Genomic DNA, 20385 nt, shown 5'->3' with positions numbered 1-20385 from the left:
TTGGTGATATCTAGGATGACTCAGAGTGTAGTTGGCCTATTCGTCAACATAATTTTGCAAATTTTGTTGCCTTTCTGCTGGTTATCCTTTCTCATATCAGTGGTATCAGTTATAGAGCTGATTATAGTTTTCACTCCGTTTATTTTTGTCTTTTCTTATGATGTTCCTTATGATATAATCCTCTACAATTTCTGAAATAATTTCAGGACATCTATATTACTAGTTTTTCAATTATTTGCATGCTTTTGAAAAGTTCTAGAGTTGAGAAATAGGACTGACTAGAGGCTTACTACTTCATTTTATATCTCTTTTAGCTGTCTGCAAGTAATTTGCTGTCTCCATTATTTTTTCTAAAAGAAAACAGTGTTTAAAAATTGAGCTGTTATAGTTCTTTTTTCTTTGAGGCACACCTATTGCTTATTTCCAGATTGTGTTTGTATCTGTCTTGTTTGTTCCTCATGTGACACCATAGAATGGAAGATTCTGTGGTAGCTGAGCAAAATAGGGACACGTCCTCTTAAGTGGCTCAGTAAAGGTCAAGTCTTCGTCTAAAAAGATAGAGTGCCTTTCAAGTGCTAAGTTATGGGTCAGGAAGAAATCCCTTGCTTTAAAACAAAAACCACAAAAACATATTCCCTACTATTCAACTAATGAAAGACAGTACAAAAAGCTAATTCTGGTGTCCTTCTGGGAACATAAAAGGTCTGGATAGTATAATGAAATAGGAATAGGGGGATTAATAAAAAATGAATATGTTAATTGGCATGTGGAAAAATTAATTTCTATGAGAGTAAATGACAAAACAAAATACATATTTTTCTCATTTTGCCAAAAGCTAAAACCAATTCCTGTTAGTTGCTTTGGCAAAAATACTAGATGTTGTTTTTTCTTCCTTTCAAAGTCTACAGAGTAACGTTGTTAACATCAGTAATTATGGTTTAGAGTTAGCACTCTTACTGATCACTAAACACTTACGGGGGAAGAATCATGGTAGCAGGGGCTTGTGTCCTGAAGCAGTGGTTCCTAAGCATTGTGTAGATGAACCTTCTCTGAGAAGATCCGTTGCAGCGTTTCTCACTCGCTGCAGCTCCACATCTGACTCCCCTCACTTTAACTTTCCCTGGAGCTGCTGTCCTTCTTTTTGAGATGAAGCTGCTGAGTCTGGCTGCGCCCTGCTAAACTTGGTCTAGAGCCACGTTTATCTTTGCCCAGTGCTCCTCAGTGATTCTGCCAAGAGATCTGATGCACAGTTCTTGAGACCACAGTTCTGAATAATTTAGAAAAAATGATAACTGACAGTCAGGATATAAACAACCCGTTGACTGATACGCCAGAGGGTTGTCTGGAGGAACCTCGACAGGCTGGGGAAATGGTTTGACAGGAACTTGATGCTTTTAACAAAGTTTAACAAAGACGAGTGCAAAGTCCTGCATCTGGGGAGGAACAACCCCTGGCACCATTATATACTGGGGACTGTCCAGCTGGGAGGCAGCTTTGCAGAAAAAGACCTGGTATCCTGGTGGACACCAAGTTCATAGAACAGCTCAGGATGGGAAAGACCTCAGAAGATTGTCTGGCCCAATATTTTGTGGAAAAGAGAGCCTAGATGAGATTACCTAGCACCCTATTCATGCACGTCATGAAAACCTCCACCACACCTGGACTTTTCTTGGACCAGTTCTGGGCTTCCCAGTGCAAAAGAGATGAAACAGCTGGAGAGAATCCAGCTACTAATATATGAAGGGAATCCTTTGTATGAAGAAGGGCTGAGAGATCTGGGACTGTTTAGCTGGAGAAGAAAGGCTCATCAGGGGTCTTATCAATGTATATGATACCTGAAGGGAGGGTGCATTGTGACACCGTCACTGACTGTGTGAGGAGCTCGCTCTTCTCCCCCATGGCAGGCACTCAAAACAGGAAAGGGTATTTACCCATGCCTAACTGTTCTTTTTAAGGATTTATTGGTTGTATATACTTTCACAACCTCCTTGCAGCTTTTCCTTTGTAGTCCATGTAGAATTTGTAAATCTTTGGTTGAAAGTACCCAACTGTTTAAATAGCCAAATGATCCTTATCAGTAGAAGGCATGCCGTCCTGGATACCTCTAGCAATAAAAATAAACCCAGTTTACAGTGTAGATGTAGTCATACTCTGAATATACATGTGAGTAACATATCAAAGAACAGTCTTTTTAAATGGCATATCTGTTTAAGGAATATCCACAGTCGGGGGAACTGAACTCTGATCTAGTCTGAAAGAACACCTTTGTGCCTAGTAGTCCTTTTGATACATCTGGCTTGCCTAAGTAGGCCCCCAGGATCTGCTTAACATTTCTGTAAATCTGTTCTTCATAACACTTAGTAAAATGTCTTGATTTTTGGGTGTAGATGCATCATGTCTGGCATTCCAATGCACACAATGTATGTTTGTAAAATCAGATGTTCAGTGCTTGTATTTATGTATAAACAGTCTGCATCTTTTACTCACTGCCTAGTGCCTAGAATTTTATCAGAGCTTTGTGAAAAGTTAGAAATTGCTCTCCTGGACTTTTGCAGACCTGAAAACATTGATATATGTAGGATCCAAAATCAAATTTGTAAAAATTTGACTCACATTTTTGTATTTTAAATAAACTAGAAAAAGAAAAGTTTTGAGGGCTGAAGGGAGTGGAATGAAGGAAAATACACTGGGGACAAATTGAGTGACTTTGGAGGGAAAATGGAAGAAAAGAGAAAGGAGAATGGGGAATGCATCTGGGTGAAAAACATGAAGGCAGAAACTGAAGGAGAACTGTAGGGAAGGCACCCTAACAGCACCCTCACTTTGCTGCAGGCATCTGAAAAGCTTTTTGGTCACTGTTAGAGGACACTGAGCAAGGTGGACTTTCAATGTGACCTATTATGACTTCAGTATATTTTCTTTACATAAATGGCTAGTGTACTTTTAGATTAAGTAGGACTGGGTTTGTTTACCTTACCAAAATAAAGACAAAAAATAAAAGGGCTCTCAGGATAAACAATGAAACTGTCTGCGTCTTAAATTTCCTTATGATGAAGGAACTTAGAAGATAAGATTTGTGGTTCCATGGGTATAAAAAAGATTCTGCAGATACAGATGTTTAGAAATTGTGCGCTTATAATTACAGTTTTCTGACTGAATAAAAAGGGCATCAAAGAAACAAATTGAGAGGCAATGAACTCAATTACCTTAGAAATTTGTTTAAAATAAACAGAATCCCCCGCCCAACTAAATATTACTTTACTTTAGAACATGCTACTTAGCAGTGAGGCCAGCATTTTATCGAGAGCACATGGGTGATCCTTCAGATGATGGCAGCACAGACTAAGGCTTCTTAGCAGGAAGGAGCTTCTGAAGAGGTTTTTCTGTGAGCGTCTGTACTTACCAGTTTTATGTCTTATTCTGATACACTGTAAAGTTGAAGACAAGCTTTTGGACCAATTGAAGCATGTTCTGTTTCATATTTTTATTAACTGTATGTAAACGTGGGTTCTGTAAATGTCGGTGCTGTTGTAGTTTATGCAGGTGATGCCTTCAGAAGGCAACGTGCTGTATGTCTTTCCAAGTATCTTCCAAGGTACCTTTTTTGGTTTAAATGTTGCTAATGATTAGATTTACAACTGTTTGGGAAGTTTTGCATGGAGCTGAGTGAGAGAAAATGGTGTTTTGTTAGTCAGTCTTCAGAAAGTCCTCAGATGTTAAACCACCTTTTTCTGTTAGTGGAAACCAGTTTTGTGGATCTGATATCTTCAACCACCCCCTGCCCCAAAGAAGTTGCCTTAAGCAGTCATATAGCATTTGCCAACAAAATATACCCGTAAGTACAAACTTAAGGGTGCTCTGCGGAATAATGTTATGTTCTGGATCACAAAGCTGGCAATCCATTTTCACTTCCTTGTTTAAAAATGGAAAAGAAATCTGTTTCCAGACGCCAGATAATGTCTCCTCTACGACTTTTTCAGAGCATTTACTCACGGCGTGATGCACAGTCTGTGTGTTAGTAGCTCTCTGCCTTTTAAGAGTCTGTTCAGATTCCAGTTTACATGGGATAGTCCCAGTTCCTGTCTCTACTTCAAGAGAGAGTCCACGGATTCAGTTTACATGGGTGCAAAAGAAGAGCCTCATGACCTCTGGACAAGCAAAGTTGTGTGAGGCCTTAGCACTTGCAGAAGCAGATAGTGTGGGGCTTACGATGTTTTGCATCCCTGCTGCCCTTGTCTTTTGCTCATTCCGTGTTATTCCTACTCTTCTCTCTGAAAACAAACCTGTATATTCTTCATCCTATATTGTACTCTATCAGGGTTTAATTATGCTGATACTTTTGGTCTGTGTTTGGCCCAGCGACCTGTAAAAGTTTTGTTCTTTCCCTGCCAAGTTATGAGAAAACAAGCACTGATAAAATGGGAACTTCATCCTTGAAGAGAGTTCTTGTATAAATTGTTAATTGCTGTTTTATGATTGGCTAATCATCCTCCAAGGTCACTTGAAGGAGAAATTGAAGACTATAGCGATGAAGTAAACCCCTAATCTCATCTGGAAAAGACCCCCCCGGGTGCAGTATGCAGGCACAGGGAAAGCCACACATGCGCAGAAGAGATATTACTTGCATAATGGGGGGTGGGACTGATGGCCTCTAGCTGAGTGGTGCTGGTCACGCCTGCCTAAGTTGAGGTCACCCAGTTAATTGTATAAAAGCAGATAGCTCGTTTTTGGGGGGTTGCTAGCTTCACATCAAGGACAACGTTGCCTTTGTTTTGCGGGGACGCCCACTATGTGTGAACCTGCCGACTCCCTGAGTATGCAGCTTCTGCTATGGGTATTTCTAGGCATTTGGGGTTGGTAAGATAACTTTATAAGCAACAGCTGGGTGACTGGGGGAGTCATACTGAGGGCTTATTTCTCTCCTCCTTCCTCTCTTTTGGGTTTGTTCCTTTTGTTGGCCACCTCTTGGTAATAAATATCAGTTTTGTTGAGCTTTCAATGGTGTTATGGTTTCAGCTTCAGTATGTTCCAAACTCTCCCTAATATATGCACTATCTCACTTACTGTGCTTCTTTGTTCTTCTCCCACTTCCATGTTATCTAGCTTTGCTTCCCAAAGCTGTAAGGATATGTAAGGTGTTACAGGAACCTTACCATGAGGAGAGCAGGTAGTGTGGAGAGGGAATGCCTTGAAATTGGACAATTCAGAAAGATTATCATGTTCTCTTTTTGTTCTAGTTAAGCTTTGTTACCTGACTTATCACAGGTGTTTGGTAGAGACAACTATGCAGAGAAGCATTAATTTGTTAGTATTAGGCCATGTGTCTCTCTTAGCTAGTAACTAAATAATTGGGGGCACCAGGGATACATGTGTACTAATAATTGATAAAAATTAAACAAAGGAGTTAGTCTCTGGATTGGTGGTCAACTGCTGTGTCATGGGTTATGTTAATACAATTAAAGTATTTTTAATTCCCTCCCTCCCACACACAAGGTACTGTCTGGGATTTTCCCTACCTCTGCTTATCTGTGCCCTCTGCCCAGCCATTTGTCAAGGAAAGTACCACCTTTCTTGGGCCAAAACTGTACTAGGGACAATGCTAAGGGTCTAAATCTAAGGAACAGTGTCACCCAAAATTCAGGCCCATTATCAGACTCTGTTTTGCAAGTAAAGAGATAGCCAGGTTCTCAGATGTTTGAGGCTCAGTATGAGGAAGGAGCCCAAGCACTGTTCCTCTATTGGAATCTTACATTCACATTTGTGATTCAAACGTTGCTATGGTGTGCAGCTTCTTTGGAGATTACTAGTTCAGTTCTTTGGCTCTGGAATGTAGTTTGCAGAAATGTAGTTTTCCCTGGAATACCGTTGAAGGTGAGAGTTTGCAGATTTACCATTAACAAGAGGCTCATGGCAGGAACAAACAAGTAAATGTCTAAACATGCAGAAAATCTGAATAAATGCTGCTTTCATTTAATTATCCATTCTTTCATGAGGGAAAAGTACTGAACATGTATTGGGGCTAGCTGAGATGGAGTCAGTTTTCCCCGGAGCAGCCCTCACAGTGCTGTGCTTTGCATTGGTAGCTAGAAGGTGTTGATAACATACCAGCGTTTTGGCTGCTGCTGAGCAGTGCTCCACCAGCATAGTGCTGTCTCTCCAACATTCACCCATCACCAGTAGGCGCCACCACTGGGGGTGGGCAAGACCTTTAGAGGGGACATAACCAGGACAGCTGGCCCAAACTGACCAAAAAGATATTCCATATTGTGTGATGTCTGCTCAGCAATAAAAGCTAAGAGAAAGGAAGAGTGTGGGCATTCATGGTTATGAGGTTTGTCCTCCAAAGCAACCACTACACGTACTCAAGCCCTACTTCCTTGAAAATGATTGGACATTGCATGCTGGTGGGAAGTTGAGAATAAATCTTTCAGTTTCCTTTCCTTTTTCTTTATTAAACTGCCTTTATCTTGGCCCACAAGTTTTTCTACATCTTGTTTTCTCCCTCGGTCCTGCTGAGGAGGGGAGTGGTAGAGCGTTGTGATTGGGTACCTGGCATCTGTCCAAGGTCACCACACCACACTACTGCAGTGCTGGCTCACTTTCCTTTTGGAAGTCCTCTCACTCTGTGTACATTCAAGAAAGCAGCATTCTTCATAGAGACTACGATGATTTCTTTTATTTGAGAAGGATAGAGATGATCCAGTTGCCAAGTTCCTTTTCTTCTGTTGATCATCAGAGCCTCTGTCAGTTCATTTCTTGATGAGCCCCTTATCAGATGATCAGATTTCTGCCAATTGACTTTGTTTCCTAGGCAACCACTCTGAAGCCAGTTCCCTTCAATAGTAGGTAACTTATTTTATAGAGTAGGTTGATTACATTTTAACTGCATTGTTCTTAACAAGATACTTAAGTTTTAGTAAAAAAATTTAAAGATATGTAAAGATAACAAAGCAAAGGTTTCTGTAACTAAAATGAAGTTGGCAGAATGGTGAAGATATATAAAGCGATTTTATAATCTCTCACGAAATTCGTAAATTGGACATACTCCCTAAAGATAAGCCTGCCCACCAGTCATTCTCATTTATGTATGTATTCAGTGTATTCTTTTTTCTGAAAATAATGAGAGTACCAGTAATTTACAAGGATGTTTCCCAAAAGCACAGATAGTTGGATAGAATACCAGCAGTACAGCAATCTGCTTTCCTACTCATTTAAGTCTCTAAACTGGTTGATACTGGTGTTTAAGAAACAATAGGTTCCAACCAAACTTTTTTTTTTGTGCAGTTGTCATGGCCTTACTCTACATCTCACATATATGGTATTTCTATCTAGTAAGTTACCATATCCTTTGCTTCAGTGTCTTTTTCTATTAATCTGCTTTTCTTTCCAACAAAACTCATAGGATTGTCTTTGTTAAGGTTTCTTGGATTCATTGTGGGGATTTACATCTTCAGGGAAGAAGCACAAATGGGATATAGTTACCAAACTCTTCTTCTGAGGAAAGCAAACTCTTCATACAGGCATGTGGTATCATCATGCTGAATTTGTTCTCGTGCTTATCCAGTGACCTTTCAGGTTATAGTCTTGGTTTCAGGGATGGCTGAAACTTGTAGAAACATTCTGAAACTTCTGAAGTTTATAGGACAAGGTATTCACATAAATGGAATCAAATTTTAGTTTCTGTCAAGGCGTTGAACTGTATTTATTTAACGTGTGCTGTAAAATTCTTCTTTCTTAGAGGTGTCAGACGATTTTAGAGATGCAAACACTTGTCTTTTTTAAAAATTATTATTATTTTTTAAGGCATTACTTCCTCAGAGGAGTAGAAATTGCTGTATATGAGCTGAAATAATTGTAAGATAGTTTGTGTAAGCATTTGGGTTTTGGAGCACTTAAATCCACATGCTGTAAAATGAAAGCATTATTCACTGTTAGCCATAATGAAGCAACTGTTCCTCTGTAATGTGATTGCTTGGGAAATTTTTGACTGATCACAGTGAGCTCTCCAGTCCCTTTTGTAGGCAACTGATCTTGCAAGAGCCTTGTCTTTTATTCTGTCTCCATCTGTTGATAGGATGACTTACATCTTCTGTCTGGACTGACGGACAGGATTTAGGCGCCAATCCAGCAAACCACTTAAGCAACAGTTCAGCTTTAAGCCTTATAGTAACTAAATTAACTGTTTAAAAAAATCAAAATCACATTGCTAACACACTACTGTCATCTTTAGAAGGAAATTCAGGAGATTGGGTTGTATTGGTACATGAACTTTAAATGGAATAAGAAGTGTTAAATTAAAGATACATTGAGAATAGAAAACACTGATTAAGACCTTTGTCTTTAGTACAGAATTTAAAGGAGGAAAGACTCTAGTTTAGTAATAGAGGGTCTACATCTTGTATATTGCTTTTAGATCAGTGCTGCTTGACTATGCAGATAGGCAAACAGAATAAACAGACTTATTACAGATGTATGTAATAGTTTCCTCTGGCCAAAGAAAGACTGACCATAAAATCAGCAGGAATTACAGCATTACTTACTGTTGTTTGACAAAGAAATGGCAACATTCCTGCTTCTTGTACTAACAGAACTAGTGACCACTATGCAGTTAGCAATAATTTACTGGCAGACTTGGAAATTCTAGTATATTCTTTCAAGGTTATTAACATGTTTGTTTCTTTGAAAAGTCTTCTCATTAAATCTTTTTAAAATGGTAATTCTGTCAGAAAAATAATACTGTCCTTATGAATGGATGAAATTACGGTTTTAAGCTAGTTGAGTTTATATTCAGTTAGTAAAACTGATGATAAAATAAAAATTGGCTCTTTCTGAATTGAGTTTCGTTCATCTTTTAGTTTTATTGTATGAATAGAAATGCTTTAGGTTTTGTGTTCCATAATGGTGACCTCTTGTGGTGTGAATATGTCAGTATTTCTGAAGGAGCTTTCTGTAACTGGTACTGGAGGAAGTTGTATTTACATGTCACTTTTAATGCGCAGGTAACTTACTAACTTAGTAAAATAACATAATCTTTTCCAATTAGCTATTCATATGCTGAATGTATGTGAAGAAACAAGCATTTTGAGAATTGCATTCTGATATTACTTTTGTGTGTCCATACTGTATCTTTTAGTGACCAGATGAAAAAGCCTGGCACAAATCCATCATGGCCAAGGAGTTCAGACTGGAAGAGAAGAGTAACAGGTACTTTGTAAGGCATTTCAATGTCCATTCAAAAATGTGAAATCAAATAGCAATAATCTAATTTTTTGTGATTTGAAGATCTCTTTATTATTCACTGAACAGTATTTTTGTTTGTCTAGGTATATTGGGGTTTTTACTGAAGTTAGTAAAGAGAAACAATATTCAAGAGATCTTCATTCTAAAAGTCTTTTGATATTTTTCTCTCTTGCTTTTCCCATATGTGTAGGCTTAAGAATTTGCCAGTTTGTTAACATCTTGTTTGCCCATCACTTTTTGTAATCTGTTGTAGTTGCACAGAAACTAATAACGTTATGCCAGGCTATATTATGTGAAGAAACAGATTCTGGATTGCCATGTAGGGATGGGTTTTGCTTATTTTACATACCAGATTTTAATTAATATTTCCTCGTAGCTGGCACGTTTGGTACATCGCAAGTGTGTATTTGAGAGTCTGGTATGGAAACCTGAAGTTTCTACTGCAATGTCATTATTTTTTATTACTATTTTTCTAGAATTGAGAAGTTGTGTTATTCTGGATCATTCTGGACAGGGCTGTAATGTGCTCTGCTTTCATTTCCTTCAGAGAGGCTGAGAGTATTTACCATGTCATGGGAGTTAGTATTCTTAAAAGCCTTTTAATTTATTTGTGCTATTTTATTTGTGTTATTAAAAAAATCATGTGTGCTATTAGGATTGTTTCTTTTTATATCTACTTTTCTTAACATTATGTAGTTTCCTTAGTCTGTGCATGCTTCATCTTTAATCCCAGAATAAACAGTAGGATAGCAGTAGGAATCCTCCATCATTTCTTCTCTATAGTGGGGTCCTGGGTGGAGTGTTCATTTAAAGATTATTTCTATATTCTGATATGATTTGTGTTCATGTTTTTACCTTTTAGAGAGGAAATACACTGTTTTAATATTGATCTGTTCGTAGCCACTCAGTATTCAGTGAAAAGGCTAAACATTTTAAGTCAGGCAGCATACAGCTTTTGAAAGCTCAGTGTTGCTAAGGCTCTTGTATTTACATGCTAAAAACAGCAACCAATAAATGTAGACTGATTAGTGATTTTTTTTTTACCAGAATGCAAAGCAGCATTTAAGGCCTATGAAAAACTGAGACAACCAACTCCAACTTGCTGCATTCTTTTGCTTGAGTATTTTTCCTGTTCAACTGTGATTCACTCAATTGTAAAGTTCAGGACAGCTTCTGCAATATTTTAAATACAGCTAGTACCCTAACTTTTCATCGGCAAAAAATCTCCCAGGACTGAGACACATACAAGTTTACAATTTATTAATGATTTATTATAATCATGTATTTTCAGTTCATTCTTATTGCTAGGGTTAATATTGTTTAGTAAAAGCTGATTATCTTCTTTTTTCCTAGTTATAAGAGATATTTGTTTTAAAAAATTATACCATGATGACTTTCATTTTCTGATGAATATGAGACAAGTGAAACAGAGTGGTACAAAAAAATCTGTTCTTTTTGTTCTGAACTAAAAATTAAATGGCTTTGTTAATTTTTTTTTAAGTGAGAAGTTTGGTCCTATCTGCAAATGCATACCTGTACTATTCTGTTTCTTAATGCCTAATGAAGTTAAGCATGTGTGTACTTAGAAAATCAGTCTCATCTTTCAGTTTAAGAGAGGTAACTACAAATCGGAAAGAAAAGAAATAATTGAGTCAGTATGTGGGTTTTGTGGCAGGAAGGAACAGTGTAAACTATTCTGGTGTTCTCATTTCACCTGTGCTATTACATTTCCCCGAGCAGAACTTTCACTTTATTGCAAATGCTGCATAGTGTTTTATTAATAAAGCTACTTATCAGTCTAAATAAGATTATCAACTCATTTGATCTAGTAGATAAAAATGGTCTGCAAAATAAGTAACAATAGTATTAGCTAATAAGATGTACTACTATGTATATATGCAAAACCCAACAATATATAGTTATTCTAATAACAAACATACTTACCAGTGTATTACTTATGAAACAGCATTTTTGTATAATCTGTTGAAATAGATGTATATGATAGATTCATTATGTAAAAAATGTAGGTAGACAATTAAAGTTAATACAGATCAGAAAAAGAATCTGGATTATTTTCTGAAGAACAAGCTTTTAAATTAGGAAGTTTTTAATTGTTTCGCAGTTCCAAGTAATGCCTAGTAGACAGTCATTGTTTCAAGGTCTGAGATACTGCTCTCATGATGCAACCTTCTCATTGGTGTTCTCATGTAGTATGGTATTTTTGTGTTTGATGATGATTATGCTAAGAATTTACATTGTCATTTAAATGCAAGAGCTAGTAGTGAACAGCAGGAGACACTTTCAGACAAATATGTCACTTAAAAAAAAAGTATGTATTCTAGTCTTAATGACTTTTTTCATGTTATTTAGTGGTGCTCTGCGACTTTTATTTCCCTTTAAAAAAAACCCACAAAACAAACACAACACAAGCCAGACCCCATCTTTATAACAACAACGTTGGTTGCTTGCAGGATAAAGAGCTTAACCCAGTCTTGAACTCCAAACATATGCCTGTATGCACCTTGTAAGCAACTGTTAGATCCTTTAAATCTCAAGTTGCACAGAAATTCTGGCTCTCCATCTGTAATGGGCCAATGGTTAAGGCCAGAATTCTGTCATTTCTCATAGTGCTAGGTGAACATGAAAAGAATGTTCAGCAAGTCAGAATAATTCCCTGTGATACTGCATCCATATGAAAGTCAGTCCTGGAATCCACTTTTTAAATAAACCGTGTTTCACCAGCTCCCGTGTCCAATCTGAACATAGATCCATGCTCCCAGTCCTGTTTCCAGGAGAATTCTAGTCCACTGATTTTTTGCTCTACCAATTTTTAACTTGATGTCTGTGATAGATTTTTTTTAAATTATTTTCTTTTTGAAACAAAGTATAAAAAAAGCTGAAATATTTTTAAACACTTATCTTTGCAAAGAGGTTTCTGATAATGAACAGCAGCTTTTTCTCAGTCACAGGAAATTGTTTGAGTGTGACCAAGAAAACTGGGAGCTGGTTGCCTTCAAGATTTCTAGCATGTTTATTGGAGGCAAAACATTTACTATTAATTCCCAGGTTGCTGTGTGAAAAATTGTTGAATGCAATAAAGAATAGGAGGGAAACATGCATTTTACAAAAATTTAGTTGTAAAGTTCTCAAAAATAATTGCATGAAATAGTTAGAATGGCTAACAGGATGTAATAACTAACAGGACTGTTTTCACTAGCTGACCAAAGAGTCGGTGAATCAGTTTTAGTATAATATCATGCACGTGCACTAGATAAAATTGTACAATCCTAGAGGATTGTCTGTAGTATGAATTTTTTAAACACAGAATAAGGTGTCATGTGGACACAGAGCTGAAAAATAGTAGGACATGTTGATATACAAGTAGTCATTACCTTTAAATTCAGCAATCAAATGAAACATTGATGTCAGCAAACAAAAGCTTTATAGTACAGCTTTACATATCAAAATACTTATCCATCTAGTTTTGTTTGAAACTTTTCTTTTTGAGAAAATGTAAATAAAAATAAAAGCTTGAGCAGGTGGAGTAGCCCAGAATATAGCAAAATGGGTTTTTTTTCTGACTGGCGAATAAAGTATTTGTAGCTATTTATTTGTGTAGAAATTGAAACCATCACTGAATGTATCCTTTTGTTTTGAATGTATTTTGAAGGCTTAGAGAATGAAACAAGAATAAATGAGTGGGAAGAGGAAGAAGTCTTTTGGCGTATAAAGATTCTGCCAATTCTGCATGAACTGAAAAAAAGTGGGTAACACTTTTTGAAAGGGTTTACTTTCTGTACTGTTTCCTGTGGGAAGCATGGGACTCATTTGTGTTTACTACAAAATAGTAACAGTAATTGGACTATGTGGCCTTTTATGCTTTCATATGTTCAGTGACTTCACTAGTATAAAACTAGCCTGGTCAGTCTAGGGATCACCTGTCTCTAGGTGGCCCTCCTTGACCAGAGGAGTTGTACCAGGTGACCTGCAGTGGTCCCTGCCAACCTTATCCATTCTGTGATGCTGTAAAAAAACAAACCAACAAACAAAAATGGTTTAGATAAGATCTTGTCTGACTAAATTACCTTACTTTAGATCACATAGCTCTGCTAGCTTAGCAGTCAGTGATGAGGTAATAATTTTAAGAATAAGGTACTGCACAGATTTACTGCTTTAACCATAGGCTGTATTGAAGGTCTCAGTTAATTTTAGAAAACTAAGGAAATCTTAATGAAAATTTCCATTTATGCTTAAAATATTAGATGTATCAGAAAAGTATGTAATGACCCAGAATATTGAAGCAAAATTGAGTAAATTAAATATGGTTTGAAAGATTAAACTTTGAAATCCATTTTAACATTTCATTCAAAGGGTTGTTCAGTTGCTTTCAGCAGACACTATGTTTATCTGAATGGTGGGAATATAGAAAGTAGATTTGCTTTTACAAGTGGTTCTGTTTTACAGGATCCTTTGCAGTGTTTGTTATAGCATGATACAGATTGAAATTTTTTTTGCATAGTTTTGCAGATGTTGATGAGTATGAAACACCAGTACAGTACTAAGTGATTCCCAAAATATGTAATTATTTTAAAAAGACAGGATTCTCATTCCCACATCTGTCACTGATGGGTAGAAAAACAGTGATCAGGAAATTTGAAAACAGCTATGCAACTTCACATTTTTGTTGCTTAATGCCAGGATTGTCAAATATGAGCCACTGAGTTATAGTTTTGCGTAGTGTGATATTTTTATTGGTAAGCAAAATAAAATTTAGAGGTAAAATCTAATCATGTCTTTCCTTTCTCATGAATGTAGCTAAGGGAAATCAATTTTCATGCTCCTTTTCCTCAGCCTTTACTTGTTTTTTTTAGTGTGTTGGGGTTTATTTAGCTTTTTGAACACTTGATTAGGGCATAGTTTTTCTAATAATAGTTGACATTATCTAATGATACTTTCTCACCAGTTGATTGAATGCAGTGGTACAAAAACCTTAAAAGCTGAGTTTTGCTGCTTCTTGAATATTCACACAAATTGTAACTGAATTGCATCATTACCTCCTGCAACCATGTGATATATTGCTTTCTTTAGGCTGTTTGGTGCATAGTTACAGTTTTTCTTATAAACTTGAATATTAGAATTCCATAATTTTAATGTTTTGAGTAGGCCTGTTAGTAATTTAATATTTTTTAATTTCATGTACAGTCATTTGCTTCATACCTTGCAGCTGATTCCCTGCATATGCATTTAGTTCACATTTAGCTTTTCATATATTAATAGAAAAGCCTTTTTCCTCCCCTTTCTCCCTCAAAAATATTTGTGGAAAGCCTTCCATTCAAGAACAAATCTGAAGTCTGATCTGGAACTTAATTATTGTCTAAAATCTTCTGATTTTTGCTTCAGATGATTGTTATATGACAAAAACTAATAGAGCCCTGAAGTCTCTTTTTCTAGAGGAACAAATAATTCATTTTGTTACATACCGGTGCTCAGGAGTATAAGCTTCAAAAACGCCCCATGGGATGAGTGGTGAATAATTTTTGTTGTTGTTAATTTTGATGAAATGGAGTGTAAGACCATTCCGTTTTGGTTCCTTGCTACTCCTGTTTCACAGCTTACTGGAGCAGAGGTTTAGAATAATGCTAAATTTTGTTAAATTTTCTGTCATGGTGGGAGTAGAAATGGAATAGTCATTGCTGTTCCTCGAGTGTGATGATTGCAAATTGAGAGCTTCCAGGCACTACTCATCATGAGAGATGGGTCCTTAAATCTGCCGACAGGTTTGGGGCATCAGACATGTTTTTTGTTGTAATTTCCTGGCAATACATATTTCATCACAAGTGCTTTACCTCCTTGAGTATGATCCCCAGGGATCAGTGTTGGGCTCAGTTCTTTATATATCTCTATATATCTTTATTGATGATTTAGATGAGGGGATTGAGTCCACCATCAGCAAATTTGCAGATGTCACTAAGTTGGGGGGAGTGTCGATCAGCTGGAAGGCAGGAGGGCTCTGCAGAGGGACTGGACAAGCTGGAGGTTTGGGCTGATTCCAACGAGATGAGGTTCAACAAGGCCAAGTGCCGAGTCCTCCACTTAGGCGACAACAACCCCCTGCAGTGCTACAGGCTGGGGACAGAGTGGCTGGAGAGTAGCCAGGCAGAAAGGGACCTGGAGTTGGGATTGACAGGAAGCTGAACATGAGCCAGCAGTGTGCCCAGGTGGCCAAGAAGGCCAGTGGCATCCTGGCCTGTATCAGGAACAGTGTGGCCAACAGGATCAGGGAAGTGATTCTTCCCCTGGACAGAGCACTGGTGAGGCCACACCTGGAGCGCTCTGTCCAGTTCTGGGCCCCTCAGTTCAGGAAGGATATTGAGGTGCTGGAGCAGGTCCAGAGAAGAGCAGTGAGGCTGAGGAAGGGACTCAAGCACAAGTCCTATGAGGAGAGGCTGAAGGAGCTGGAATTGTTCAACCTGGAGGAGGCTCAGGGCAGACCTCATCACTCTCTATAACTCCCTGAAAGGAGGTTGTAGCCTGGTGGGGGTTGGTCTCTTCTCCCAGGCAGCTATCAGTAAGACAAGAGGGCATGGTCTTAAGCTCTGCCAGGGGAGGTTTAGGTTGGATATTAGGAAGAAATTCTTTGCAGAGAGGGTAATCAGGCATTGGAATGGGCTGCCCAGGGAAGTGGTGGATTCTCCGTCCCTGGAGGTTTTTAAGATGAGACTGGATGTGGCACTTAGTGCCATGGTCTAGTAATGACAGTGGTGTTGGATCAAGGCTTGGACTTGATGATCTCAGAGGTTCCTACCAACCCGTCTGATTCTATGATTCTATGATTCTATGATTCTATTTTAGCTGGGAAGTACATCCTGAGTAAATGCAGAATTTATACAGGCAGCTTAAGTGGATTTACATGGTGCTTTGTAAGTATCACCTTATAGACAAAAGCAAATGTAAGAAAAAAAAAAACTCACTGTTGAATATTAAAAATAGACAAGAGTTTTCTTTTTCTCTCTAAATTAAACATGTACTTGATTCCATTGTGCTGAGATGTGATTTTTGTAATAACTTACTGTAGGTTTTATCTTTGTATCTTTTAAATAGAGTTTGGGTGACTTGGGTGAGGAAGTAGATGGTTTTTTTGTCACTAGGCCAACATCCTGCTGAAATATATCTTGCACCTCTGCTATACATTCTAGTTTTTACACAAATAAACAAGTTTTTATGTTCAGTTACTCTTAATCCCAGCAAGGTTTGATATATAAGTTTATGTATATGGGGAGAAAAATATTCCTTAACTATCTCTTTTTCCCATGTAATGTTTGGTGGGAGCACTTTAAAGAATATATTCAGAGCCACAGTTTCCTGGTAGACATTTGATCAATCTGATTATTAAGCATTAAAGGTGAGTTTCATTTTAGCTCTAGGTGTTATTTTGGCTCTGTGATTTCTTGTCTTGAGTCTCCTCTTTTTGAAAAAGCAAAATAAAATTCTTTCTGAGGATCATATTATCATTTTAAGAGGTTTATTTGGTGCCTTATTTTTGTTGTTGTGCAACCCATTCTTTATTCTGTTCTCCTCTGTCTTTATCTGTTGAGATGCTCTGGATAAGGTGGCACTGATAATTATTTTTTATTTTTCTCTCCCTTCCTACACCCTTCAAGTAGAAGACAATATAGAAAATCTTTGTCTGGCTTGTACCAAGCTCTATCAAGCATTGAATGAAGGAAATATGCTTGGAAAACAATTTAAAAGAAGAAGTGAGCTTCTGAAGATATTGTATAAACTTGTAGATGTTGATTCAGATCCACTTTGCCTGAAGCTGGTAAAGATTATTCTGGCTGTAAGTGTTTTGAAATGCTCTTTGGTAGAATGTGAAGCTCAAAATCATGAATTACAGCTTGCATTTAATTCTTTATTTCATATTTTTAAACTGCATCTAAAGTAACACTTTCCTAAGTACAGTTCACTACCACGTCTCCCATTCATCTACATCAGCACTTGTTGAAGCTTATTTTTTTCAGAGAAATTACATCTGGAGGAGGAAGGAAGGGCATAAAATAGGATAGCTGGTGTATGTTAACAGGAATATTGTATAGGCATGGAAAAGAGGCAGTGTCCTAAGCTGGGATACACATGCAGGGATTTGAACAAAACAGCAATTAAAAATTTACGCATGGAAATGAAACTTAGTTTTTTAGTAATATCTCGACCTTATTAAACACCTTTATCTGAAAATACCAAAACAGAATTTTGGGGTTTTTTTGAAAGTAAGTGTAATTAATCTCTTTCCTTTAGTATTTCTGGTTAAACCTCTTTGAACCTCTTGATTCATGTTCTATGAAGTATGTATGGACGGACAGTCACTGGTGAAAGGATGCCAGCTAACATTGTGTTGGAGACATTTTAGTAATGTGTGTGTGTGTGTTGGGGGAGGTGTGTGTGCTCCTTTAAGGCAGTGTAAGTTATTTTAATCAGAAGATACAGTTCTTTACTCAAATACTACATAGATGTTAAGTGGTGCTTATTAAAAGAAAAGTTCCCTTACAGACATTTTTTATGTGGAATCTTTTAAAAAATCGTGAATATAGAAGAAATTGTCTTTGAAATGCAGAGGAAAGGAAGACATATGTCATTGTATTTTTAGCACTTTAACTTCCCTTTCATGATCTCTCAGTGACCATTAGTACATCATAAGATCTTTTCTGATATCTGAGCATAATTTTCGTTATGACATGTACTGTTGTCCTGGAGTTGTTTGTGGTATGACCATAGATGCCAAACCAATGATTTCTGTACAGAATTTCTCTGTAAGAGTGAATTAGAGGAAAAACTACAAGTTACTGATATACTACCTGCAGGTTTATATACTTACTACATTAAAAGTTTGCATATCACCTTATTTTAAAGTCAGTCAGCGCAGTGCTAAATAAAGCTTAAACTATCTGTGTTTCAGAGTCCTTTGATTCTGCAAACTTTTTCAGTTTGGTTTAGTATATTGTTAGGGTTTCATCTGGAATTTAATAGTTCGCTAAGAATACAAGTTTGCCATGGTGTCTGAACTTGTAGAATGTTATGGTGCATTTTTGTGTGTAGATTTTAGTTGTGATTTTTATGTCTTTTACTTTTTTTGCAGATGAAAGTGGATGGAAAAAATCTTCTTAGTGTTTGCAAGCTAGCATTTAAAATTTGCAGGAATGAAAAAAATGATTACATCGTTCAAAATGATAGATTATTGGGTATGTATTCTGTTCTTGTCTGTAAGTTAGACATTGAAATTCAACAGATTGTTCATCTTTCAGGAAATGTTCTCAGAATTAACTTAGTCACAGATTAAAAATTGCTTACTACATCAAACTAATGATTGGTCTAGTCCAGTATTCTGTGTCTAACTAACAATGGCAGCAGGGGATGCTGTCTAGGGACAGCATCAAAGCCTACATGTTTTCTGTGATGTTTCCCCTGTACTCCCCCAACATTCAGAACTGTTATATTCTTTTAGGGACATTAGATGGTGCATCCCTCTCTAATTCCTTTTTAATCTCTGTTTATAGGTATTTTGTTCATTAATTTGCCTGATTCCTTTTTGAACTTTCTGATTCTGTCTGCTTCTCCAATTTCACAGAGCAACAGTTTCCAGAAATTCTATGTCTGCTGTTTTAAATCTATGTACTTTTCATTATCTCCCTTCTTGTAGTTTTTGCAGGATTTGTGAGAGTTTCTAGTCAGCTTACCCTTCACCTTCATGATTTTTTAAACCATATTCATATCACATATCTCTGCCTTATTCTTTTCAAGACTGAGGCATCTCAGCCTTTTAGCTCTCTCTTTGAAAGGATATTGTGTCATTCAGTTGTTTTATAAGCCCTTCTCTGTAGCTTCTCAAACTCCAGTAGATCCTTCTTGAGATTTACAGTACAAAACTGTATAGAATTCAAGCTCTGTCTGCACCAAATTTTATAGGAACAAAATAATGCTGACTGTATTGTTGGCCATCATCAGGGAGGATCTTGAGAACAATCACTGGGGTTTTTTTATAGCTGCTGCTGCACATTGAGGCAATGGTTTTGGAGAATTGTCAGCAGTGGCTCTAAGATCTTAGTGATTGTAACGATGTTTGTCATGCACACATGCATGACATGCAAATATGAGAAATATGAAGAAAATGAGAGTATATGAATGACACTCAGTATTCATTTGATAGTAATTTATTTCATTAAAACTTCAGTATGTTTTGTTATTGTGGGCCTTGATCTTGCAAACCTTTATTGCATGTGTGTAAGTTAAGGCATATGTGTATCTGCTTAACTAGATGAGAGTCATTCTTTAAGTTTAGTACACAATTGTTGTCAGAAATAAAGACAAGATAAGCCATTCCAGTACAAAGGAAAGGACTCACAGAAAAGAGAACAGCTCAGGTTGCTTTGACTTTGGATACTGAAGACTACAGTTTTGTAGAGGTTAGCATCATACATAGCATCTGGACAAGTCACATGGCTATGTCTATGTCATCATGGCTAGGCTTTGCGAACGAAGATTTGGGAAGGACTCTACCCACGTTTGTACAAGTGCGCTGGTGGCTGAAAAGGCAAGATAGACAAGTCCGGTTGCAAAAGGCACAGCGGAAAGACTCCTTAGGTGGTATTGGCAGGACACTGTTCTTTCTGCGTTGTCTTTTCTCCTCAAGAGTGATCCTGCATGCGTACTCAAAGGAAGCGTCAGCGTTATAAATAGTGTGTCTCCAGACCTCCCGATTGGAGGCCAGAGTAGACCAGTGATGATGATCAATACGGCCAAGGCTGAGATGTTGTTTCAGGGAGTCCTTGTATCTCCTCTTTGGGACTCCTCTCTTGCAGCAGCCAGTGGCAAGTTCACCATCTTCATTCACTTTTCTTTCACTTGCTCTTCTTTCTCTGTATTTTAAACACTAATGAAGGAAAGAGCATTCTTGGTAGGGGTTAGTTTGTTTGCTTGTTCACTCTATGTTTTGGACCCAGCTTATCCAGGCAGAAGACATGAACCTGGATTTACATCATAATCACCCAGATCCCTGTTGCAGTCACTGGCTTATATATTTAATTTCTTTTTCCTCCTCTGGCCCTGTGAACTATTTATGTGCAATGGAGCAGCTCCAGTAGAAGAAATAAG

The 20385-nt window shown here is 37.4% G+C and overlaps 1 protein-coding gene across 11 annotated transcripts in view; it reads left to right on the top strand.

Moving 5' to 3' along the window:
- Positions 1-20385, top strand: part of ARMC2 (armadillo repeat containing 2) — a 79510-nt gene that overhangs the window by 14845 nt on the left and 44280 nt on the right. For 9 of the 11 annotated variants that reach the window (XM_027693572.1, XM_027693521.1, XM_027693585.1 and 6 more), the window contains 4 exons: positions 9134-9204; positions 12911-13003; positions 16902-17080; positions 18374-18476. In XM_027693572.1, the coding sequence (XP_027549373.1) occupies positions 9134-9204; positions 12911-13003; positions 16902-17080; positions 18374-18476 (446 nt within the window). The remainder of the gene's footprint in view (positions 1-9133; positions 9205-12910; positions 13004-16901; positions 17081-18373; positions 18477-20385) is intronic. The other 2 variants (XM_027693530.1, XM_027693546.1) reach the window with 1 other exon arrangement.

The sequence above is a fragment of the Neopelma chrysocephalum genome, unplaced genomic scaffold, assembly GCF_003984885.1.
Source record: "Neopelma chrysocephalum unplaced genomic scaffold, ASM398488v2 Primary Assembly neopelma1_23, whole genome shotgun sequence".
In the NCBI taxonomy this organism is placed as follows: domain Eukaryota; kingdom Metazoa; phylum Chordata; class Aves; order Passeriformes; family Pipridae; genus Neopelma; species Neopelma chrysocephalum.
Note: the sequence above shows the minus strand (reverse complement) of the source record. Positions and strands in the feature narration are given on the sequence as shown.